Source organism: Rutidosis leptorrhynchoides, chromosome 6 (genome assembly GCF_046630445.1).
Source record: "Rutidosis leptorrhynchoides isolate AG116_Rl617_1_P2 chromosome 6, CSIRO_AGI_Rlap_v1, whole genome shotgun sequence".
Taxonomy (NCBI): domain Eukaryota; kingdom Viridiplantae; phylum Streptophyta; class Magnoliopsida; order Asterales; family Asteraceae; genus Rutidosis; species Rutidosis leptorrhynchoides.
This window is the reverse complement of record NC_092338.1, coordinates 102,762,037-102,784,391: the sequence shown is the minus strand read 5'-3', so window position 1 is coordinate 102,784,391 and position 22,355 is coordinate 102,762,037. Positions and strand designations below refer to the sequence as shown.

The following is a 22,355-nucleotide window of genomic DNA, read 5'->3' as shown; positions in this document are numbered from 1 at the left end:
AGAAACTTAACAAAATTCTCTTTCATTATTTGGAGAAAACAAGTCATTATTTATTAGAAAATTTGTACCATTTAGTAACATGAATTTTGCCTTTTGTTTTTATTAAGTTCGTAGGACCTGATATAGTATTAATAATTCTTTCAGTTGATTTCAAATTAATGAAATATTTCTTAGATTTGATTATAGTGTGTGTGTGTGTTACCATTATCTGCAATACATAGGTCTCTATCATCTAATTGATATTGTATTTCAGCAAGATTCATGCTAAAACTTCAAATAAGATAAGTAAATAATGAGTAAATATTTCATTAAGATAATCAAATTTTATTACCTGCAAACAAGTTACAATCCGCAGTGATAAAAGATAACACCTAATAAACATATACGTGTTATGGTCTAAAATCATTTATTTAGGAGTGACACATAACAAGCTAGACATCTTAGAAAATTCAGATTATTTAAGTCTAAGGTTGCTCAGTGTTTATTTAATCAATGTTTTCAAAAAGATTCACTCTCATTTTTTCTTTTGTGAATTCTTTGTAAGACAAAATAAGATGTTGAGATATTCAAGAAATACTAGACTGATGATCTATGTTATAAGAATTAACTTTTTTTTCCAACCATTAGTGGATTTTTTTTTTTTTTAAGTCTAGTCCACCTAAATAGATGTATGGGCTTATGAACATATTTAAAAGACATATTGAGTCGCCGCTAGTCTGATCATCACCGATCGTCGTTTCGCCGGTGACCTTTCCGACGGCTCAAGCCATCTCGCTAACGCGCATGTTACCATAACCTCGTTTACTTGTTCCTTTTTGGCCAAACGGGCGTCAACCGGTTCATTTACTTCTTCCTTTGTAACGAACATTTGTATTGAAATTGTAAAATTGTTTTGTAAAAAGAATACATAATTTGAGTTATTGGTATTTTTTGATTAAAAAAATATAAAATAGTTTTCTAGTTGGCTTTCCATAATTAATTAGTTTTTTAAAAAGCTTATAGATCTGTTTCTAACAGATCAAAAACTACCTCATATGATTTCTAGTGTGGAACGGTTATAGCGATATTATTATTTTTAGAGTTTATCTAAAGATAGCCCTTAGGGCTATCTTTAAGACATACAGACATGCATAAGATGATTGTACCTTATTAATAACTACCCATTCTCTACACAAAACTACCTCAAAGTACAATATATCAATGCTTTAATTTATTCATTAAGCATAGCCCTAAGGGCTATGTTTAGAAAAACTCTTATTTTTATTATAATTAAAGAGTATGAGGGTGTAAACAAGTGTAGTAATCTATGTAGTATGTGTAGCCCAATTCTTAGTGTTGGACCTTGTTAGTACTTGTTTTTAAGCATAGGGTGCAAGTGGTCGAGACACATTTTTTTTACTATTCATCCCAGTTTGTGATGATAATATGATAATAATAATTAATTTAAATAAAATGATAATAAACGCAATAATGAGGGAGGTCAAAAGTTAGAGACATTTAGCTAATCAATCATATATTTGTGGGTCATATTTATCAATTATCAATCAAACAAACTTAATAAATCATTATATTTTATCTAGTGGCCTCTCCATTATATTTTATTGGTTATTGGCTATAAATCAAGATATACTTAGAGATATCTTCCACAAATTCTTATTCCACTCTTTCAACCCATATCTCACCTAATATACAAACTTAAAGTTGTAAGATAAGGACATCCAGAGTTTGATGCGCAAACGTGAACGAGAAGTTGTGTTTAGTTTCAATATGAATATGAATTCGGTTTCAATTCTTAGGTAAACCTATTCCTAATCTTAATATTTACATTTATTTATTTATTTTTAGACTTTATTAATCATCCTTTTTTCATATCTATAACTGAAATTAGCTGATACAAACCAAATCCGAAGTCTAATGCCTCTCTCAAAGCAGGTTCAATTTATGATTGTTGTAAAGACTTGATTTTCTTGTTAATTGATTAAGTCAAAGTAATGTAAATTAAATAAAGTCAATAACTTTTGGAATACCTGATGAGTATAACTCGGTGGTGGAAGAACCCAAGCTGATAAATTCTTGATCAGAAGACACATAGGAGGTTTCAAGATCTTTCGGCGGTTTCAGCGGCGGAGGACGGTGGCCGGCGGGAATCTTGATAGATGGAAGTGATCGTTGAGCAACTGGAAGAATCACATTGATTATAGGGAGCTCTTCATGCTGATAACGTGTTGTAATTTAGTTGTTTATAACTACATGTAGTGGCCTATTTTCAACTAATATGAAAGAAGAAAGAAGAGAGTGAATTCTTATTCAAGAATGGTGTACATATCCTTACAACTGAATGAGTATTTATAATACTAAAAGTTAACTGTACATTATTCGTTTTCACAATCAATTATAGAGTAGGTGAAATAGTAATCAATAATTCATAATTTTACTTTGCAAGATTATCAATCATCTCTATTCATCTGCATGCGTACAAAATGAGAATCCATCCATATCGTAACAATTACAATTTAAAATTCATGTTTCAATAATACGTGCTCTGCTGCTATATATATAAATATAAATAAATATGCATTAATATTTTTCAAAATTTTTGAGCCCATATAAAATTTTGGACCATGTTCGATTGCACACTTTGCATATGTATTGAAGATGCCTTTGATAATTGGGTGATTCATCGTGTATCATACATAATTTTAATTTTAATGCTTAATCATCTTTTCAGTGTTCTTAATATGGGTCTGTCACTTGTAGTAGGAGTCCCGCAAGTGTTCGTCTCAATGTATAAGCTTATATAATAGTTTCATTTGTTATGTTGGTTAGACAAACATTTCACCTAGGTTGTGTTTGATAAATTAAATGATTTAGTGCAGAGTGATTCATAATCATAATATGAATAATTCAGAGTTTCTGAATAAACTTGATGTTCAATGAAAATAAGTTGTTTAATAACCATATTGACTAAACTATATGAATTGAGTAAAGTTACATTATTAACATGTTGCATTAATAAAAAATTCAATATTCTTATTTATTAAGAGGGTGTTTGTGTTAGCGATTAGAATATGATTTTAAGATGATATTATAGAAAATTTAGGTGTTCATAATTACGGGGTATTTCAAATCTGAATGGTTAAGTATTAGCATTGATTGTTGAACTATTCAGCATGATGTGAGTTGAAAACAACGCATTAAACGCTAAATTGTAATACGTGAATGATATGTCATTATGATTGTTCAACATTAAGCACTCACCATTCAAGTAAACAAACACACCCTTAACTGTAATTCCTCTTTTTTTTTAATTTTTATTTTTTTATTTTTGTGTGTGTTTTTTTATCTTTTACTCCTTAATAATTAGAAAAGTTCAATCACTCCGTTTATATATTACTGTATTGTTTTTTCGTAAAAAAATAGAAAAATGTGTGGAGGTTACATCATACTGACATAGAGAAGTAGAGAAGATATTGTAGTAGTAATTAACCCAAACTCACACTTTCCTTTTTCCTTACGATTTTCCAATTCCTTCAAATCCCTGAATACCCCGATGCCATTCCATTTCAATTTCCATTTCCATTAATTAATTTATCTAATTATTATATTTCAATTTCAATATACTTGCATCACTTTGAATCAATTCTATTTCCCCCAATTTATACCTAAATCAGAATATTTTTAAATTCATCGATTACTCTCTATTAACAGAAGATGCTAGATACAGAAAATGAATCGGTGTATTGAAAATCAGCAATTACGTCTCACTATCTAATTCCAGGCATATTAATTTGCACTGAAGGACTTAGGGTTTTGATTTCATTTGAAATTCTGTTGCGATCGGTGACATGAAGATCGAAGAGATAGACGATTCATCAATCATTGAACGTACCGTTGACTATGATTATAAACGGAAAATTGTTGCCGTTGATGCTAAGCGAGCGTTAGTCGGTGCCGGAGCTCGGATCCTGTTTTACCCGACGCTTTTGTATAATGTTTTCCGGAATAAAATTCAATCTGAATTTAGATGGTGGGATCAGGTTGATCAGGTATATATTCATTTCTGATTATAATTAGTACGATTGATTACTTCTATGTATGTTAATTAATTATATTATGTTTGATTGGATATCAGATTGATTTTTCTTAGGGTTTGGTTTACTTTTTAATTTAATGGTGTGATTAAAATATACTTAGGATCGGTTGTGTATTTAAACTATAATTGTAGATTTGAACAAGTTGTTTATGTAATGGTTTTAACAGTTTATATTGCTGGGTGCTGTTCCATTCCCAAAGGACGTTCCGAGGTTGAAGCAGCTTGATGTCGGCGGTGTTATCACTCTTAACGAACCGTATGAGACTCTGGTTCCCTCATCTTTATATAGGGTAAGTCACCATTGTTACGCGATGGTCTATTTTAATATGTTACTTTTGATCATTGCTGACGTTGTTCATTTGTGTTTATCTTTTGTTTTAGGCTCATGGGATAGACCATCTTGTTATTCCTACCCGAGATTATTTATTTGCTCCTTCGTTTGTGGATATTGATCGAGCTGTAAATTTTATTCACAGTGAGTAAAGCTTTTCTTTCAATTCGTATATAGATATAGTATTTGATGGGTGTTTTGACTTTTGTATACGTTTTGTGTTTACAGTGAATGCGACACGTGGGAAAACCACATATGTGCACTGCAAAGCTGGAAGAGGAAGGAGTACAACCATCGTGCTTTGTTATTTGGTAACTCTCAATCACTACGTAGATAACTATATATGTACGTATAGGTTTCTAATTGGTGGTTTAGAATAACGTCATTTGAACTCTTGAATATATATAGATGAGTTGGGAATATAACTTTTTTCAGGTTGAATACAAGCACATGACCCCAGCTTCTGCCTTGGAATATGTGCGGTCTATTCGGCCCAGAGTGCTCTTGGCACCCTCTCAATGGAAGGTTAGTCACTGATCCTGCAATTACTTTTGTTTTCTAATTATAATGACGTGAAGTGTTGATAATTAGTTGGTTACTATTAAAGTATGGATGTTTGAAAGAAAGTAATATATTTTAATTCTTTTTTATGCAGGCGGTGCAAGAATACAAGCATTGGCGATCAGTATTAAAAAGTCCTCCGTCTTCAGGTGATGCTGTGCTGATAACAAAAGCGGATTTGGAAGGGTACCATAGCCCGTCAAAAGGCAATGAATTGGCACTGGTTCCTAGGGTTGGTAGAACGAGTCCCGTGATAGCAAAACTCTCTTGTCTCTTTGCATCGTTGAAAGTATCAAGTATCGGTCCTGTCAGTTTGAAACTGACTGAGACGCCTGCTTGTTAGTTTTATTAAGGTTTTTGGAGCATCATGGAAATTGTTACGCAAGAAGCGAGCTATTTTTCATGATTTCATAACTCCAGGTTTTTATTCAGGGACAGGAGATGTGATGAGAAATAATAATGGAAGAAAGAAAAAGCATGGATACTTCTTTAGAATTGTATCGATCAATCAATCGGTCGTTATGTATTTATCCGGTTTCAGTTGGTGTCAAGCAAGTGTCAAGTGTCGACTTATGTCTTGTCATATGAATAAGAAATTTCGTATTTTAGCAGAAGTTTTTGCGTGTGTGTGTCTACGTAAACTTATACTTCAATCACTCTCAAAGCTTAGTACAAATGGCTACGATTAATACCATTAGTGCAATTACTACAACATTAATATAATGTACATGTATACATTATGTGTGGGTGGGTGTTTATTTCACCAATAATTTTGATAACACTACAAGATAATGGTGAATTTATCATAAACGATGGAAATATAAACGCACTTGCCCAATAATGAGTGTGAGTATAACGTGTACTCTCTTCTTGTTTTCCATAAACCGGTCTATTTTTTTTAACTACCACAAAATAACTCAGTGGTTGAGGCGTTGCAAGAGGTCTCAGGTTCGACTTCTTTCTAGGACGAATATTTGGTAGTGGACATGAATGGATTGAAAACAGCCAGAGACAGTAATTCTGCTGGGCTGCGTACATCAGAGTATCGGCCTCCCAAGTATTCCGAATAGAAAAAACCTTCTACCTTTTATGTCTATTTTTTCTTTCTAATTAATTAGCACCACTACTTGAAAACTGCTACTCATGATGAACATTCTCATCCAACTATATAGCACCCAACATTTTTCAAAAGGGTGATCCTTCCACCACCATGTTATAGTCATACAACATCAAGCATCATCAAGCATGCATTAAAGCATTGCGGTGTACAATTCTTTTAATGCATATTTAGTGATGCACGACTAAAAAAGGTGGTGTGAGGATTACCAACCAATTATAAATCTGTATTTTTTCTGCACGACCTCCTAGCTCCCAAAACCTTTCTTGCTGTAAACTACAAATTGATGCCAGCTGCAGAAAGCTTTTTGAGAATTTTAAGGTGTTTAACTAGATTAAAACACCTTTAACAAAACCAACAGTTACAAAGTTTGAAGTCCATTGCACAAACACCCAACTTCATCAACAACAAAAATCCGGGATACATAAAGAGTCAAAATTGATGGGTTGCAATGGCATTGCCTCATATTATTTTCTTTTTTATATTTCAAATAAAATAACAATAACAAGCAACATCCACTCGATTTTGTTGCCGTGAATCAAAAGCAAACGTTACAATTAATGAAATTTGCTGCTAACAGAGTCGTAGGTTGGCACATTTATAACTGCAATAAAGCAGAGCGAAATCAAGTCAGATGATGCCCATGAGGTCATAAACCATAAGTAAAAACTTGAAAAGAATAATAATTAATTACCATCTCCATGAGAAGCCATTGTTAGCGGGGATGAAAGAAGCTTCTGCGCAATAGAAGCGATATCCTTGGCCGTTACTTCATCTACAGCTTTCAAGAAAAATTCCACAGGTTTCCTATTCACAACGTTTATAAACCACAATCAAAATGCAGAGTATATGCAGTTAATACTTGTTCTAAGAGAAACAAATTTGTTCTCAGTTTTAAACAGATAAGTAATAAGTAATAATAATAAAAAAGCTTTACCTCTCTCCATACGTCAATATCTGTCTACCTATATCTTCTGAAGCAATCATCTACAATACCAAAAAAACAAAAAAAAAAAAAAACATCACGTTTAAGTATAATTATCTGTGATAGTAAGTAATTTGGTTGGTTAGAAAATAGAAATTAACTTCCAGACAAGTTTACATACTCTTGATTCCAAGTTCATTAAAATGGCAGACTTGGTTGATTGTTTGGCACGGTCCAGCTGTACCTGGGTAACTGGAAAAACAAATGTGATCTTTAAATAACAGCACTCAAAACAAAACACGCTCTACAAACATGAAAGATTAGCAAAAGGCATATTAAAAGGCAAACCTTCTCCATTAGTGGCGACCGCGAGAAGCTCGTTAGCTGCAACATCAATGGCTTTCGGTGCAAACGCGGGACTCTGTTAAAAAGGTGAGTGACACGTCAGATTTAACACGTCAAATAGTTATTTGAAGCTTTAAGGGAAATATAGCTTACAGTAGTAGCTTGGATTCCGAAAATGGCGGTGTTATTGTAGACTGAATTGAATGCTGAAAATGAATGAATATCCGGGTATTCATTTAAGACTCGAAGATCTGTTCGCCACGTCATCAGAACCAGAAATGTGAAAATCGGATATATGTATATAAAAACCACACATTAGAATTAGAGCTACAAACCAAAAACGGACCACAGACACCTAAAAAAATATTTATTTTTTCACTGAATTCAACTAGATTATCATTAAATAAAGAGTGTGATTGTGTGCAAAAGTATCTCGAAAGAACAGAAGTACAACTTACAAAGCCGTGAGTACATCCCTTTACCAGGACCCCCAGCTGAAAAGGATCCACCTCCTCCCATTAGCATCTGCAAATAAATAACATATACTTTTCAGACTATATCCGTTTTTTTTTTTAAATTATAATAATATAATATGAAAAAATATTCTTTAAAATTAAGACAAACTACCTGAAGAACTGTCAAAGTCATGGCATCTTTCGCCTTAAGCCATCCGCCAGGAAGTTCGAATGCAAGAGCAAAACTAGTTCTCTAATAACCAAGGACAAATTGGTAAATTACATAGACCGACAAAAAATATCTGAAAAATGATTATGAAGGGCGATTAAAAAAATAGACCCCTGTGTCAGCCACAACACGATGATCACCACCTACGTAGACCGATTTTGGTTCCTCAACCCGAGCACCACCTGGTAACTCAGATAAAAGTGGTTCTGCATATTTTAATAGTTCCTCGTGTTCAACACCTGATGCAGCGAGAACTATTCGTGGAGCTGTATAGTTTGCCTACAATTTTCAAAATGTACACCTTAAGTAACAAAAAAGATCCACCTAGTAAAAGATATATTATAAAAATGAAAACATCACATTTAGAGGTATACAGCTCTATTGAGTCGACAACAATCGTCGATTTATTGGCGACTTGACTGACTCTTAGAGCCTAAATTAAATTCCAGGCAGGAGTTAAAACCCATGGAAATTTGATTCTACCATTTTCATGGCGTCTAATTATTTTTATTTTATTATTTTTATTTCTTTTTAAACTTTTTCCTACTTAAAGGCCGGAGGTCCTCTCGGAAGCAATCTCTTTATCCGTCGAATAGAGAGAGGGATGACTTTCTCTACTTTTGAGAGTGTTTCACTCTGGGTGAAGAAAATGACTTGTCCTTATTCTCGGATAGGGGAAGGATTGTCTACATCTCACCTCCCCCATACACCACTTATGTGGTATTGGGTTTTGTTGTTGTTGTTGTTGTTGTTGATCACATTTAGAGGTAGAAATTTAGAACTGTTACTGGATAAAATGGTCAACTTGGATTACAATTATTCTCCAATGGGTCAATATGTGAACTTTTGAAAGATTAGTGAAAATGAAAAGTGACAACAGGTCAAAAGTAACCCAAAGTGTATTCACTATGTATACAGCCTCCTAAATCATTAAAGAGGTAAGATCGTTATTAAAACAATATTTGATTTATTGTTTATAAGAGTAAATCATACCGATACTCCCTATCGTCTACATGAAATAAAAATTACACCAACCGTTTTTATCTTTTGAAAATTACAACAATCGTCCTTGTGGTTTAATGAAATTTCATCAACCGTCCTTATCTTTCAAATTTACATCGATCGTCCTTGACTTGTATAAAAGTGTACCTTGATGGTCCTTGAATTATTCAAAATGTGCATTAATAAGAGGGACCATCAACATGCACTTTTAGGTAAGGGATTATCAGTGTAATTTTCAAAAGATAAATACGATTGGTGTAATTTCATGAAAACCAGAGGGATTGTAGCGGTAATTTTCAAAAGATAATGACGATTGGTGTAATTTCATGTAAACCACAAGGAATATCGGTATAATGTACTCTTGTTCTTATAAAAGTAATTAGTTAAGAAATTTGACACGTACTATAGTCAGCCCATTTACAAAACATTCAAGAAATAACATGTCTTAGACTTACAGCAACAAATTCTTCCAATATCGTACTATCTAATCTGTTAACCGAGGCTTCTGACGCAAGAAGAGGATTGGCTAATGCACCAGAATATCCAACCGAATGAATCGCCTCCAACAACAACGCCTCCGGATTATTAGCATATTCACCGATCTCAGCTTTCACTTTCTGAATCTGCAAATAAACATCATTTTAAGCAAATATCCACAACGAAAGTACAACACCAAAACTGTATAAAGTGTATAAATAAAGAAAAGTACCTGCTCTTTGACCTCCCAATCCAAAAAAACCTGATTTATTGTACTGTCAACAAGTAGCTCTACCATTTGAGGAACATAAGTTTTCAACGCATCATACGTGTAACCCATTTGCTCCCTTGATGCAGATGCCGTCACGTTTCCGCCAATAGCCTCTACTTCCCGCACAAGCCGCAAGTGGCTTCGGTTAGTCGTGCTTTTGAATGCCATGCGTTCTAGAAGATGTGTAGCCCCGAATGATTGTGGTGTTTCATATATTGACCCAGAGTCCACATACAACCCAATTGAAGCCGCAGGGTTCTGTCCAAATAACCCAAACCATTATAATTGCATAACAAAGGGTGTGTGTGGGCCGAACTAGCTGGAACCGGAAGCTTACAACTGAAGTAGTAGCTTATTTATTGAGTTAAGCATATTTTTTTGTAAGTGTTTGGTAAAGTAGCCATAGTTGTGAATTGACTTAAAAGGACTATAACCAATAAAAAATACATGGTATTTAAGTAGTTTTGTTATCATAAGCTCTACTTTTTTTATAAAAGCTAGTTTTAGGAGCTTAAATTTGTAGAGATAAAATATTTTACAAGCTCTACTATTTATTGTATGCCGAACACACCCAAAATATATAATAAATAACAAAAGTTGACTCATTAATTACACTAATTATTATTATAATTTACAGGTAAAGACTCCCTTACAGATGAAGTTTCGGAGGCGATTCTGACACCATTTGGGAGTGTTGTTATTGTAGTTTTCCCGGTTTCGACACGATCGGGTAAACAAGATGGCAGTTCGATACCCTGAAGTGGAAAATCTAGAGGAGGAAGGCTTGAACCGCCACCTGAAAACCAGCTTAGGATACCACCTGAAGATGATTTGGCTGCAACCGCACTTGAACTTGCAAACCTGCTTAGGGCTCTGTTGCTGGCATGGCCCTATTGAATATTTCAAATTAATACATTTCTTTTGAATACCAAACAGAATATTAGAAAATATCATCTATAACTAATCATAAGCTGCCTGCATCATAAAATGGAAGTATGAGAAGTTGTACATTCACTTTTATGTCCCTCTATCATGTAAAATTTTCCATTTTTGTGAACCATAAACAATGACATCATTAACGCGTGACAATTAAAAAGTAATTCAAATCATATAGGTTCTCCTACAAAGATCCATCCTAAGTCCCCACAATTAACTATCCTAATGTTAGGTTTTTGCAAACTCCCTACTTTTAAATTTGAAAGCTTTAATGTGATCTACTATTTGGTGAGTTAATAAGAATATTGAAAAAGTTCTTTTTGCTCTATTGGCTTGAATATTTTTACACATTATTAGATTTCTACAATAAATTTGTATACCTAGTGATGATAAATATAAATAAATACATAAATAGTAAATAGATTCTGATTAAAATATAGTTTTTTTATTCTGCATTTCAAACATTCTACCAAAAAGAAAGACTGCAAATTATCAAAAAAAAAAAGAGAAAAAAAAAGCTTGATGTTAATACATTAATTTTCTTAATTTAGACAAAAATAAATATTAATTTATATTTATATTTATATTGCTCCTCATGTGCTAGATTTACAGTTACAAAAAGACGCAGAAATAGTCAAACTATACGAATAACACAAAACATAATTACATTAAGATCTACAAACCCTAGGGCATCTATAACGTATGAATTCAAATCAACAGATCATGTGAATGCATAAACAGATACGCTTTTTGGCTGAAATTGAAGATTCTATCTATATTAACAGACCTTAAGGTTTCTGATTCTTGAAGCAGCAGCACGATACATATTGATTGATGAATAAATTATCAACAATCGAAGAAACAATTAAAGAAGGTAGCTGCAGAAGCCAAAAAGATAAAGAAACTGGGGAAACTTGTTTTTCTTAAACGAATTTGGTGTTCGAGATTGGTGTTAACTCGTGTGAACAAAGCTAATGACACGTGTGATAACTGGGCTTGGGCTTAAATTAATACGCAAAATTTAGATAATCTAGTTGAAAAGGCCCAAAGTAATAGTTCGTAGATATTTTTAGAGAAATTAACCTTTATACTAGGGAAATTCGTCCAAATACACTTTTTTAAAAATTTTTCTTCCAAAATACACTTTCGAGAAAAAAAATTGTCTATTTACACCATTAGGTCGACCACAATTTAGGTCGACTACCCCTTTACCCGGTCGACCACATTAGTTTTCAAGGTAGTCGACCAACATTCTTCATTGATGTTGGTCGACTACTTCGATGATGTGGTCGACTTCAAGGTCGACCGACTTGTTAGCCATAAGTGGGTCGACTAACCCTAGTCGACCATCCTTGCGTTGTAGGCCACCGATTAGTGGGTTGACTAAGCATAACTCATACTACTATTGGATAAGATATATCAGATAAGATTTTTCATGAGTTCCAATGTAGTCTGCCATCCAATTTAGTGAAATAAACTTTAATTTGAACAATAAATATTATATATTATCTCATACTACATTTATTGATTACACAACAAATAACACAAGTTACAGACACAACACATACACGACAGTTAAACGGCTAGAAAATATACGAACACACATACCTATCATCCATGGTAGTTAAACACATTTAAAACACAAAGAAGAAGCTAATCATCACTCAAATTGTAAGTGGAGCCAAATTGTGTTGAGCATGAGTCTTCACGTTTTCCTTTACCCTTGCCCTTTACCAACCCCTTCGGCTTTGCCTTTATTTTTGAGTTACACTTGGACTTTTGTTTACCTTCAGAAAGATCATAATGTGCAGTGCAAGTTGATCTAGTATGTCCATATTCCAAGCAACAACTTTCTTCACCGGTACTTTAGCATCGGGGTTCTTGAAATAGTTTGCACTAGCAACCCACCACTCACACTTAACCTCTGTCTTGGTGGGCCTTAAACGATTGAGAGGTCGTTCTTCGTCCGGGATATCATCCTGTCATACACATATACATATACATGTACATATACAGTTACATATACATGTACATATACATATACATATACAGTTACATATACATATACAGATACATATACAGTTACATATACAAATACAGATACATATACATATACATATACAGTTACATATACACATACATATACAGTTACATATACATATAGATATACACATACATATAAACATAACACATACATAAATATTTTGGCCCATATTTTGGTATAATTATACTCACCGGGAGTTGCATCAACTCAACGTACTCATTCCAGCCCATGACTTTCTTCTTCCGTTTCCAGTGGATTCCACGAGGTATGCCTTCACTTTCCGGCTTGAAAGCATATGCTTCTATTCGGTGTTTGTATGCCTCCCATATCCACATCTACAAACAAAAACCAAATTTGGTTAAATATGAAACATGTTAATTGCTTAAAATTCATAAGTACGAATTACTACCTTAAACGCCCAAGTGAAGCCGCTCAAATGGTATGTCATTACCCCCTTCCGGGTTTTATCTGCTACCCTCTCTTTATATGGTACTAACACGTGATGCAAACTATTGTAAAGTTTGGTCCATAAGAAAGAACCTCACGGATACTTGTTCATCAACTCAAAGTCCTCTAATAAAAGAAGCATGTCATCGTTTACGCTATCCCGCAACTGCTTCCCAAGGAAGCATAAGTTAATTATCAACGCAATGGCGACTATGACCTTATCCTTGTCAGTTCCTTTCAACTCATCTTTAAAAAAGGCATCGTGAAACTCCGAAAGATGACGTTGACCACTATGTCGTTTAATAAAAACACGAGATGAAATCGAGTGGTCAAAATCCGACCTCTCTTGACCTATCCAATATATAAAAGATGTAACTGGACCAAACCGCATCCCGGTAACCAAGTAAAACTCACGTCTACCACACCTAATGACATGGTCTCGGGTAACTCGAAACCATAGCTCTTCTGGCTCCTCACATATTTCGCGTCCGTTGATTACAAATCTTTTCGGACGGTCACTCTGATTCATTAATAAGCAATGTATGTATCCCGAATCATTGTCATCACACTTTATATCTAACCAATGACCGAAACACGTCTCTCTGAAAATCTTTGTCTGAGCCGGAGTGAGTTTGTTCTTAATCTCCCTTATAAGAGACATCTTGCTTCGAATGGTGACCTTGGCCTCGAACCAAACCTGTAATCAGACAATGATAATGTCATTATACATAAATGTTAATATACATACACATACATACAGGTACATACAATTGAAAAGCAAATACACTATAGTCGACCTTATTTTTGGTCGACTAAAGTTTTATTCAACTATAGGCGACCCAAAATGGGGTCGACTATAGTGTATGTTTTTGGAAGTCGACCCTTTGAATGGTCGAGTATGCAAGTGATCTTCTGACCTAAGGCATCCCCATAACCATATACAGATATATACACTTTAGCAAAAACAATGGGAGAATTGTATGTCTATAGTTACATATACATATACATATACAATTACAGATACCTATCATATACTGACGTATACTGTGACGATCGCTCCAAATCCATATGGACGAACACGTCATTCATTGATTTCATTGCGAGGTATTTGACCTCTAAGTGATACATTTTGTAACATTGCATTCGTTTGAAAAGGTATTTCATAAATGAATATACAAATTCCAGGTTTTTTTACATCTGATGATTCCTACGTATAGACAATCACCATTTAAATGGTTTACAATAATACATCTGTTGACAATACAGTCAAAATAAGATACATGGTAATGGTTTGATGAATGCAAGTTTCTTGTATATAGCATGTATGACTCCAAGCACATAACTTGTATCACGTATGAGCAAACAGCGGAAGACTTCTAGAAACCTGAGAATAAACATGCTTCAAGTGTCAACACAAAGGTTGGTGAGTTCATAGTTTTAATATTACACATAATCCGTAAATCAATGTGGATTTCAAAAGTTCAGTTGTTTTATTCAAAACGTTTATCAATAGGTTTTACATAAAAGGTGGATCACAAGATTTCAGTTGTTTCATCCGAAACGTTTATCAATCGGTTCTACAAAATTGAGCACCCTGGTAACTAAACTTTAACGCTTATATAATTTGTACCCTTTGTATAATCATCTTAATAATACACGCAAACCAACGTGTACGCTTCTCAAATAGCATACGTCCGTTAAAAGGCTAGCGCTCTAGCTCGGACGGGGATATCAAGCCCTATGGATCCATATACTACTACTCGCGCCCACCAGTTCTTATAACCGGCAGTTACTAGTTACCAAAGCTAAGGGATTTTCGGTTCAAACTCAGTATAGAATTTAGTATGTACTTGTGCCCATTATTTTTAAAATAAAGTGCATGTATTCTCAGCCCAAAAATATATATTGCAAAATCATTTAAAAAGGGAGCAAATGAAACTCACACATATAAATATTGTATATCGGTTAATAAAGCATTTGCATGTATTCTCAGCCCAAAAATGTAGAGAGTAAAAGGGATCTTATGAAACTCACTGTTTAATATTGATATACATTATTGCAGGAAAGCACGTAGACGCATCGGAGATGATAAACACGAGGTTTGATTCACAAAAATACCCCCGAACATTACCCATAACCTCCATGGCAATAACCCATAATTTTCTTAACTCTATCCCGCTTGAAAACATATTTTGAAAGTGACACGCTCATGACCTCGTCGTAGTATTTTATGTATAATACTACTAATAATAATAAGATTAATAATAATAATATTAATCTTAATAATAATAATAATAATAATAATAATAATAATAATAATAATAATAATAATAATAATAATAAATAATAAATAATATTACGGAGTATATATATATTTGTGTATGTGTGTGATTTAAATCGAGCGAAAACACTGGAATTTATAGATGTGGCCTGAAATCTGGAGTCATGCGACTCGCATGGAAATGGCCTTCTGGCCATGCGACTCGCATGAGGACCAGGGACAGCTCACATTGTTTAACTTCTTGTTTGTCGACATAATTTTATATTAATATAATATATATAATTTAAATAATTAATTATATATTATATTAAATTCACGTGCATAGTTGACTTGTAATTTTTGTTCCGATAAGTCGTACGTCATCACTCGACTTATGTCCCGGTTCCGGTTTTTCAAATGTCCTTTCGTACGCTAAGATAACTTGCATTTTACATTTCGTGACTCGTACCTTTGTTAAAATATAGCCTTAAATTATCCATAAACTATGTCACTCAAAGTGTATCTTATACGTTTGAGTGTTTTGGTCATTTACTTCTATAAATCATCGTCTCACTATTTGTTAAAATACATTTTAAAATAGTGTTACTGTAGCAAAGTTACTGTAGCAAAGTCATTTTTTAATGTAGCAATTCACTGTAGCAAAGTCAATTTCACTGTAGCAAATAGTGATTTTCGAAAACACTGTAGCATTTTGAGTAATGTGGCAATTTGAAAACACTGTAGCAAATTAGTGTTTTACTGGTTCATCTTAAACGCTTTAGTTAACTTATCTAAATATCAATCGAATAAATAAACGAATGTCACTATCGTTTACTAAATAACTTGAAATCATATATATTCAAATAGATATATAAACCAATACGTTTAATGTACGGTATCATGCAATTAAAACTTTGTTACGTTTTCAAGTTATAGTATATATGTGTATCTATTTACATATAATGGTTTGCGAATCGTTGAGAACAACCGAAGGGTAATTGAATAGTTCAAAATTTTGAGATTCAACTTCATAGGCTTTGCTTATCGTGTCGAAATCATTAATCATTTAAGATTAAGTTTAAATTTAGTCGAAATTTCCGGGTCATCACAGTACCTACCCGTTAAAGAAATTTCGTCCCGAAATTTGAGTGAGGTCGTCATGGCTAACAATAAAAATGTTTTCATGCCGTATATGTGTAGATAAATAGAGTTTTATCACCGTTAAATAATATGGATAAAACAATCCGATTTTTCGAAGCGTATGAGAGAAGTTATCGTAAAAGAGTGAAATGAAGAATAGAGATTCGTCTTAACTCTTGACGTATTAACGATTGATTTCCATAATTTAAGGAATAGAAAATCTTCATAATCTAAATAAGATTTGATTCTTCGGAATTTAAGGAAATTAAGATTTCTTTTGATTAAATGCGTAATTTGCTTCGATTGCTATGTTTGATATTTCGCTATAAATTGACCTCTTCCGTTTCATTATTTTCATCACTCTTACATCTTCTTCCTCATTTCCTATTTTCAAAAGATTGTAAAAAAAATGCTTCATCCAGTTCTGATTCTTGATATACTCCTAACTTTCATATCTGTCATTCTTCTTTTTCATCTACCACCGGAGGAAGTTATTTTCTTCTACCATTACCTTGGGGTTATAGTATTTTTCATTCTCCCGTGTCTTTATATTGCTATACGCATTGATATACACGGTTTGTAATTTCTGAGTAGTTGTTGGGTTTTATATCTTCCCTTATATTTCGATGTCTCTGCTTCTGTCTTTCCATAATTATTGACATCCACAGTTAATACTCTCTCCAATTTACTTATATATACTCTCATTGATATTTTGAAGCTTCATGCTTTTGTTTTATCTTCCCGACTTTAAATCAAGCGAATAATGGTCCAGAATTCGTAGGTATACATTTCAGAATGAACATAGTTAATGTTCTAAGAAGGTAATCGTAATGGCACGATCTTGATTTGTCAAATTACCAGAATATCCGGAAAAGACCAAATCATCAAGAAAATATTTTCTTGATATGTTTAGAGGTTAAATAGAATAAAAGAGTTATGTAACATGGTTCATTATGAGGGTGGGATCTGTGAACCTTTATCACGTTCCATTAGAAACTCAGCATGACTTACTGTAATATAATCACGTTGATCAAGTGTCATTATATTATACTAACTCATGCTTCAGTTCCCAACACTACTTCAAAAACATCCATTTTTCAAAATTTTCAGAAATTAGAAACTAAAATAGTTTCTTTTATGATGTAATACAGATAGCGCGAAGAGATGAATGATTTCAGATAAGAATGCTTATGAAAATATCTTCAGAAATATCGAGGATATTTATAATAAAAGATACGATGATATCTTAGAATTTCTAATATCGAAGAATGATGAAGAAGATTTGTTCGTAACGGATTTTGAGTTAGTAGCAAGGTATTCGTTAATGACTTCAGCAGATACTGAATCATTTGTATTCTTTGAAGGCAGGTTTAGTCTTTGTGATTTATCCACAGCCCTCCTTCATACTTTGCTCAATCCGTTTTCCAGTTTCAAACCTTCTCTTTTTCTCAGCTTTACCACCATACTATTCTTTATCATCAAACTTTTGACTGTTAAGGTCGTTTACAGTTTTTGCTGCTTCATCAGCATTGTTCCAATTTCAGAGAACTAGTTTCATAGTTTGGGGTGTTTTTCGGAAACTTCACATTCGAAGTATGTAATTCGAGGAGGTAGACGTTATATGTACACATATAACTATTGGCGTAGACGTGCTGCAAGATTTCAAAATACTGATTGCAAATTCCCGATAGTTGGAATGGCAACTATTGTTACAAGATGTGGATGAGTACATGATAGGGTTTCAATGTATATATAGTGATTTCCGGAGAGATTCAAATAGCAGAGTGACGGAGTCGCTGGTACATTTACTACTAATATGGTGGAACATAAAAGGTTCCCCAGTAACAAAAACGTATATGCCAAAGTTATAAGTCTGAAAGGTCGTCGTTGACTAGTTGAATGGGTGATAATACTGGATACTTTTAAAAAGGAATTGCAAGGTTATTTTCAGTAATAATAATGCCGAAGGATTTATCACAGATACGTGTTAAAGTTTTACTTAGGTTTCGAGAGCTTTCCAAATATATGATTATAAGTACAAATCTTTCTTCTCGTAGATATCGTGTAGTTGGTTTGTCTTCTCGTTTGTTCATTAGTTGAAGTGTTTCCAAGAATTTCGATGAGTTTGAACGCAAAATGTAATCATATGATGTTCTAGTACTGTTCTGAATTCAAAGCATGGTTTTCGAAGCATGGTTTTGAAAGATGTAGGAATCTAAGAGTGATGTTTTTCGTTTAATCTTGACTTGGATTCTGATCTATTTTATTAGAATTTGAAATTGAATGAAAATGGTTATTCTGCGATGAACAGATACGTATATCTATAGGTTTGAGCAGTATAGTTAATGATTGCTGAATCAAAATTGAAGAATGTATAGTGTAACATATTAATGTGGAATTTATATATTTCTAGGGTATTACCTACCCGTTAAAATATTCTCATCATTAACAGTTTGTACAAAAGGATTTTCAATTACAATCTTTATGAAAATATATGTATGTATATTTCCTTCAGATGTAATATAAATTTAATGAGTTATTAAACTCATTTGATTTTCGGTTGGAACTAGAAACGAATAATCTCTTCTATATTAAAGATTACATAATCGTCGCAGGATATTTCTCCAATGAAGTTATGAATCAATACTTCATCGTTTATGGTTATTAGTATTCTTCGGTGCCTATGGTGCATATGAGGTTGATACTCGTGGAACAGATTGTGAGGTTGAGGTTTACGGTGCGGATGTTGTTGTTGGTGGTGCTGGTACTGTTATTGGTTGTGCTGCTGGTTCTGGTGGGGCTACCGGTGCTGCCTGTGATGCCTGCAAATTGTGCATCATATTCTCCAAAGCCACAACTCGAGCGCGAAGCTCGTTAACTTCTTCTATTATTCCGGGATGATTGGCGGTTGGTACGAGAGGATGAATAAAGTTTAAAATTCTAGTTATCATATAATCGTTGCGAAATATCCTGGAAATTAGGGTAAAGATAGTGTTTCGAACGGGTTCGCCGGTAAGTGCTTCAGGTTCCTCACCAAGAGGTGAATTCGGTTGGTGGAAAGGATCGCCTTCCTCTTGTCTCCATTGATTAAGTTGATTACGAACCCATCCCCAATTCATCCAGAATTGGTGATGACTGATTGGTTGATTCATTCCGGTTACACTGCTTTCGGAACTCAGGTGAAAATTCATATCGGAATCCGAAGAACTCGAATTACTTGCAGAATTCATCTTACACGGTTAGATAAATAATTTTCGATGTGAAATGATTTTCGGATATCGGATGATATTTTAATTACATAGAATACCTTTATATAGTACAAAGGATCCGTAAATTATGGAGAAACTTTCGGAAACTGTCAAGTAAAGGTAACAGTAACAGATACGCTAAGATATTCATTTTGTCTATACACTAGTCATGCAATCCATGCAATAAGGTGTGTCTAGACTACAAATGATAAGCAGGTAATTTTCCACACAAGGAATGATAAGCAGGTAATTTCTAACAAAAAAATTATAAGCAACAACTTTTATCATGCAGACATGGTCGAAGTCCAGACTCACTAATGTATCCTAACAATAACCGGTTAGACACACTAATGCAAATTCTGGTTCACTAAGACCAACGCTCTGATACCAACTGTGACGATCGCTCCAAATCCATATGGACGAACACGTCATTCATTGATTTCATTGCGAGGTATTTGACCTCTAAGTGATACATTTTGTAACATTGCATTCGTTTGAAAAGGTATTTCATAAATGAATATACAAATTCCAGGTTTTTTTACATCTGATGATTCCTACGTATAGACAATCACCATTTAAATGGTTTACAATAATACATCTGTTGACAATACAGTCAAAATAAGATACATGGTAATGGTTTGATGAATGCAAGTTTCTTGTATATAGCATGTATGACTCCAAGCACATAACTTGTATCACGTATGAGCAAACAGCGGAAGACTTCTAGAAACCTGAGAATAAACATGCTTCAAGTGTCAACACAAAGGTTGGTGAGTTCATAGTTTTAATATTACACATAATCCGTAAATCAATGTGGATTTCAAAAGTTCAGTTGTTTTATTCAAAACGTTTATCAATAGGTTTTACATAAAAGGTGGATCACAAGATTTCAGTTGTTTCATCCGAAACGTTTATCAATCGGTTCTACAAAATTGAGCACCCTGGTAACTAAACTTTAACGCTTATATAATTTGTACCCTTTGTATAATCATCTTAATAATACACGCAAACCAACGTGTACGCTTCTCAAATAGCATACGTCCGTTAAAAGGCTAGCGCTCTAGCTCGGACGGGGATATCAAGCCCTATGGATCCATATACTACTACTCGCGCCCACCAGTTCTTATAACCGGCAGTTACTAGTTACCAAAGCTAAGGGATTTTCGGTTCAAACTCAGTATAGAATTTAGTATGTACTTGTGCCCATGATTTTTAAAATAAAGTGCATGTATTCTCAGCCCAAAAATATATATTGCAAAATCATTTAAAAAGGGAGCAAATGAAACTCACACATATAAATATTGTATATCGGTTAATAAAGCATTTGCATGTATTCTCAGCCCAAAAATGTAGAGAGTAAAAGGGATCTTATGAAACTCACTGTTTAATATTGATATACATTATTGCAGGAAAGCACGTAGACGCATCGGAGATGATAAACACGAGGTTTGATTCACAAAAATACCCCCGAACATTACCCATAACCTCCATGGCAATAACCCATAATTTTCTTAACTCTATCCCGCTTGAAAACATATTTTGAAAGTGACACGCTCATGACCTCGTCGTAGTATTTTATGTATAATACTACTAATAATAATAAGATTAATAATAATAATATTAATCTTAATAATAATAATAATAATAATAATAATAATAATAATAATAATAATAATAATAATAAATAATAAATAATATTACGGAGTATATATATATTTGTGTATGTGTGTGATTTAAATCGAGCGAAAACACTGGAATTTATAGATGTGGCCTGAAATCTGGAGTCATGCGACTCGCATGGAAATGGCCTTCTGGCCATGCGACTCGCATGAGGACCAGGGACAGCTCACATTGTTTAACTTCTTGTTTGTCGACATAATTTTATATTAATATAATATATATAATTTAAATAATTAATTATATATTATATTAAATTCACGTGCATAGTTGACTTGTAATTTTTGTTCCGATAAGTCGTACGTCATCACTCGACTTATGTCCCGGTTCCGGTTTTTCAAATGTCCTTTCGTACGCTAAGATAACTTGCATTTTACATTTCGTGACTCGTACCTTTGTTAAAATATAGCCTTAAATTATCCATAAACTATGTCACTCAAAGTGTATCTTATACGTTTGAGTGTTTTGGTCATTTACTTCTATAAATCATCGTCTCACTATTTGTTAAAATACATTTTAAAATAGTGTTACTGTAGCAAAGTTACTGTAGCAAAGTCATTTTTAATGTAGCAATTCACTGTAGCAAAGTCAATTTCACTGTAGCAAATAGTGATTTTCGAAAACACTGTAGCATTTTGAGTAATGTGGCAATTTGAAAACACTGTAGCAAATTAGTGTTTTACTGGTTCATCTTAAACGCTTTAGTTAACTTATCTAAATATCAATCGAATAAATAAACGAATGTCACTATCGTTTACTAAATAACTTGAAATCATATATATTCAAATAGATATATA

General features: G+C 33.4%; 3 protein-coding genes and 1 long non-coding RNA gene across 5 annotated transcripts; 1 reads left to right on the top strand and 3 right to left on the bottom strand.

The window, feature by feature from the left end:
• Positions 1-1,629: 1,629 nt before the first annotated feature.
• LOC139851328 (phosphatidylglycerophosphate phosphatase PTPMT2-like) lies at positions 1,630-5,608 on the top strand. Of its 2 annotated transcripts, XM_071840344.1 has the most exons (7): positions 1,630-1,796; positions 3,800-4,046; positions 4,261-4,383; positions 4,475-4,568; positions 4,653-4,735; positions 4,860-4,949; positions 5,080-5,608. In XM_071840344.1, the coding sequence occupies exons 2-7, from the start codon at positions 3,846-3,848 to the stop codon at positions 5,326-5,328; spliced, it is 840 nt and encodes a 279-aa protein (XP_071696445.1). In that variant the 5' UTR covers positions 1,630-1,796; positions 3,800-3,845; the 3' UTR covers positions 5,329-5,608. The 2 variants fall into 2 exon arrangements, with proteins under 2 accessions (XP_071696445.1, XP_071696444.1); XM_071840343.1 differs by lacking the exon at positions 1,630-1,796 and having other exon boundaries at positions 3,413-4,046.
• An 847-nt stretch (positions 5,609-6,455) lies between these two features.
• Positions 6,456-11,662, bottom strand: LOC139852228 (mitochondrial-processing peptidase subunit alpha-like). The gene is made up of 13 exons (XM_071841466.1): positions 11,530-11,662; positions 10,460-10,696; positions 9,768-10,064; positions 9,514-9,681; positions 8,168-8,335; positions 8,000-8,080; positions 7,831-7,897; positions 7,526-7,623; positions 7,376-7,448; positions 7,209-7,279; positions 7,040-7,089; positions 6,797-6,909; positions 6,456-6,706 (listed from the first exon to the last, which is right to left on the bottom strand). The coding sequence occupies exons 1-13, from the start codon at positions 11,566-11,568 to the stop codon at positions 6,660-6,662; spliced, it is 1,509 nt and encodes a 502-aa protein (XP_071697567.1). The 5' UTR covers positions 11,569-11,662; the 3' UTR covers positions 6,456-6,659.
• Positions 11,663-12,686: 1,024 nt separating this feature from the next.
• Positions 12,687-13,273, bottom strand: LOC139852993 (uncharacterized). Its single transcript, XR_011761243.1, has 3 exons — positions 13,196-13,273; positions 12,978-13,121; positions 12,687-12,721 (listed from the first exon to the last, which is right to left on the bottom strand). It is a non-coding gene; the product is annotated as an uncharacterized lncRNA (long non-coding RNA).
• A 54-nt stretch (positions 13,274-13,327) lies between these two features.
• LOC139853922 (uncharacterized) lies at positions 13,328-13,894 on the bottom strand. Its single transcript, XM_071843260.1, has one exon. It carries the CDS (start codon positions 13,892-13,894, stop codon positions 13,328-13,330), a length of 567 nt encoding a protein of 188 aa, XP_071699361.1.
• Positions 13,895-22,355: the final 8,461 nt, after the last annotated feature.

What these genes read in the sequence shown, in the direction of transcription:
- LOC139851328 (XM_071840344.1), top strand. Translation starts at nt 3,846, where the DNA reads ATGAAGATCGAAGAGATAGACGATTCATCAATCATTGAACGTACCGTT. An exon ending in CCATCGTGCTTTGTTATTTG is followed by an intron (nt 4,736 to 4,859) that starts GTAACTCTCAAT and finishes AACTTTTTTCAG; the next exon opens with GTTGAATACAAGCACATGAC. An exon ending in TGGCACCCTCTCAATGGAAG is followed by an intron (nt 4,950 to 5,079) that starts GTTAGTCACTGA and finishes TTTTTTATGCAG; the next exon opens with GCGGTGCAAGAATACAAGCA.
- LOC139852228 (XM_071841466.1), bottom strand. Translation starts at nt 11,568, where the DNA reads ATGTATCGTGCTGCTGCTTCAAGAATCAGAAACCTTAAG. An exon ending in CAAGAATCAGAAACCTTAAG is followed by an intron (nt 10,697 to 11,529) that starts GTCTGTTAATAT and finishes AATATTCAATAG; the next exon opens with GGCCATGCCAGCAACAGAGC. An exon ending in TCGCCTCCGAAACTTCATCT is followed by an intron (nt 10,065 to 10,459) that starts GTAAGGGAGTCT and finishes TTATTTGGACAG; the next exon opens with AACCCTGCGGCTTCAATTGG.
- LOC139853922 (XM_071843260.1), bottom strand. Translation starts at nt 13,894, where the DNA reads ATGTCTCTTATAAGGGAGATTAAGAACAAACTCACTCCGGCTCAGACA.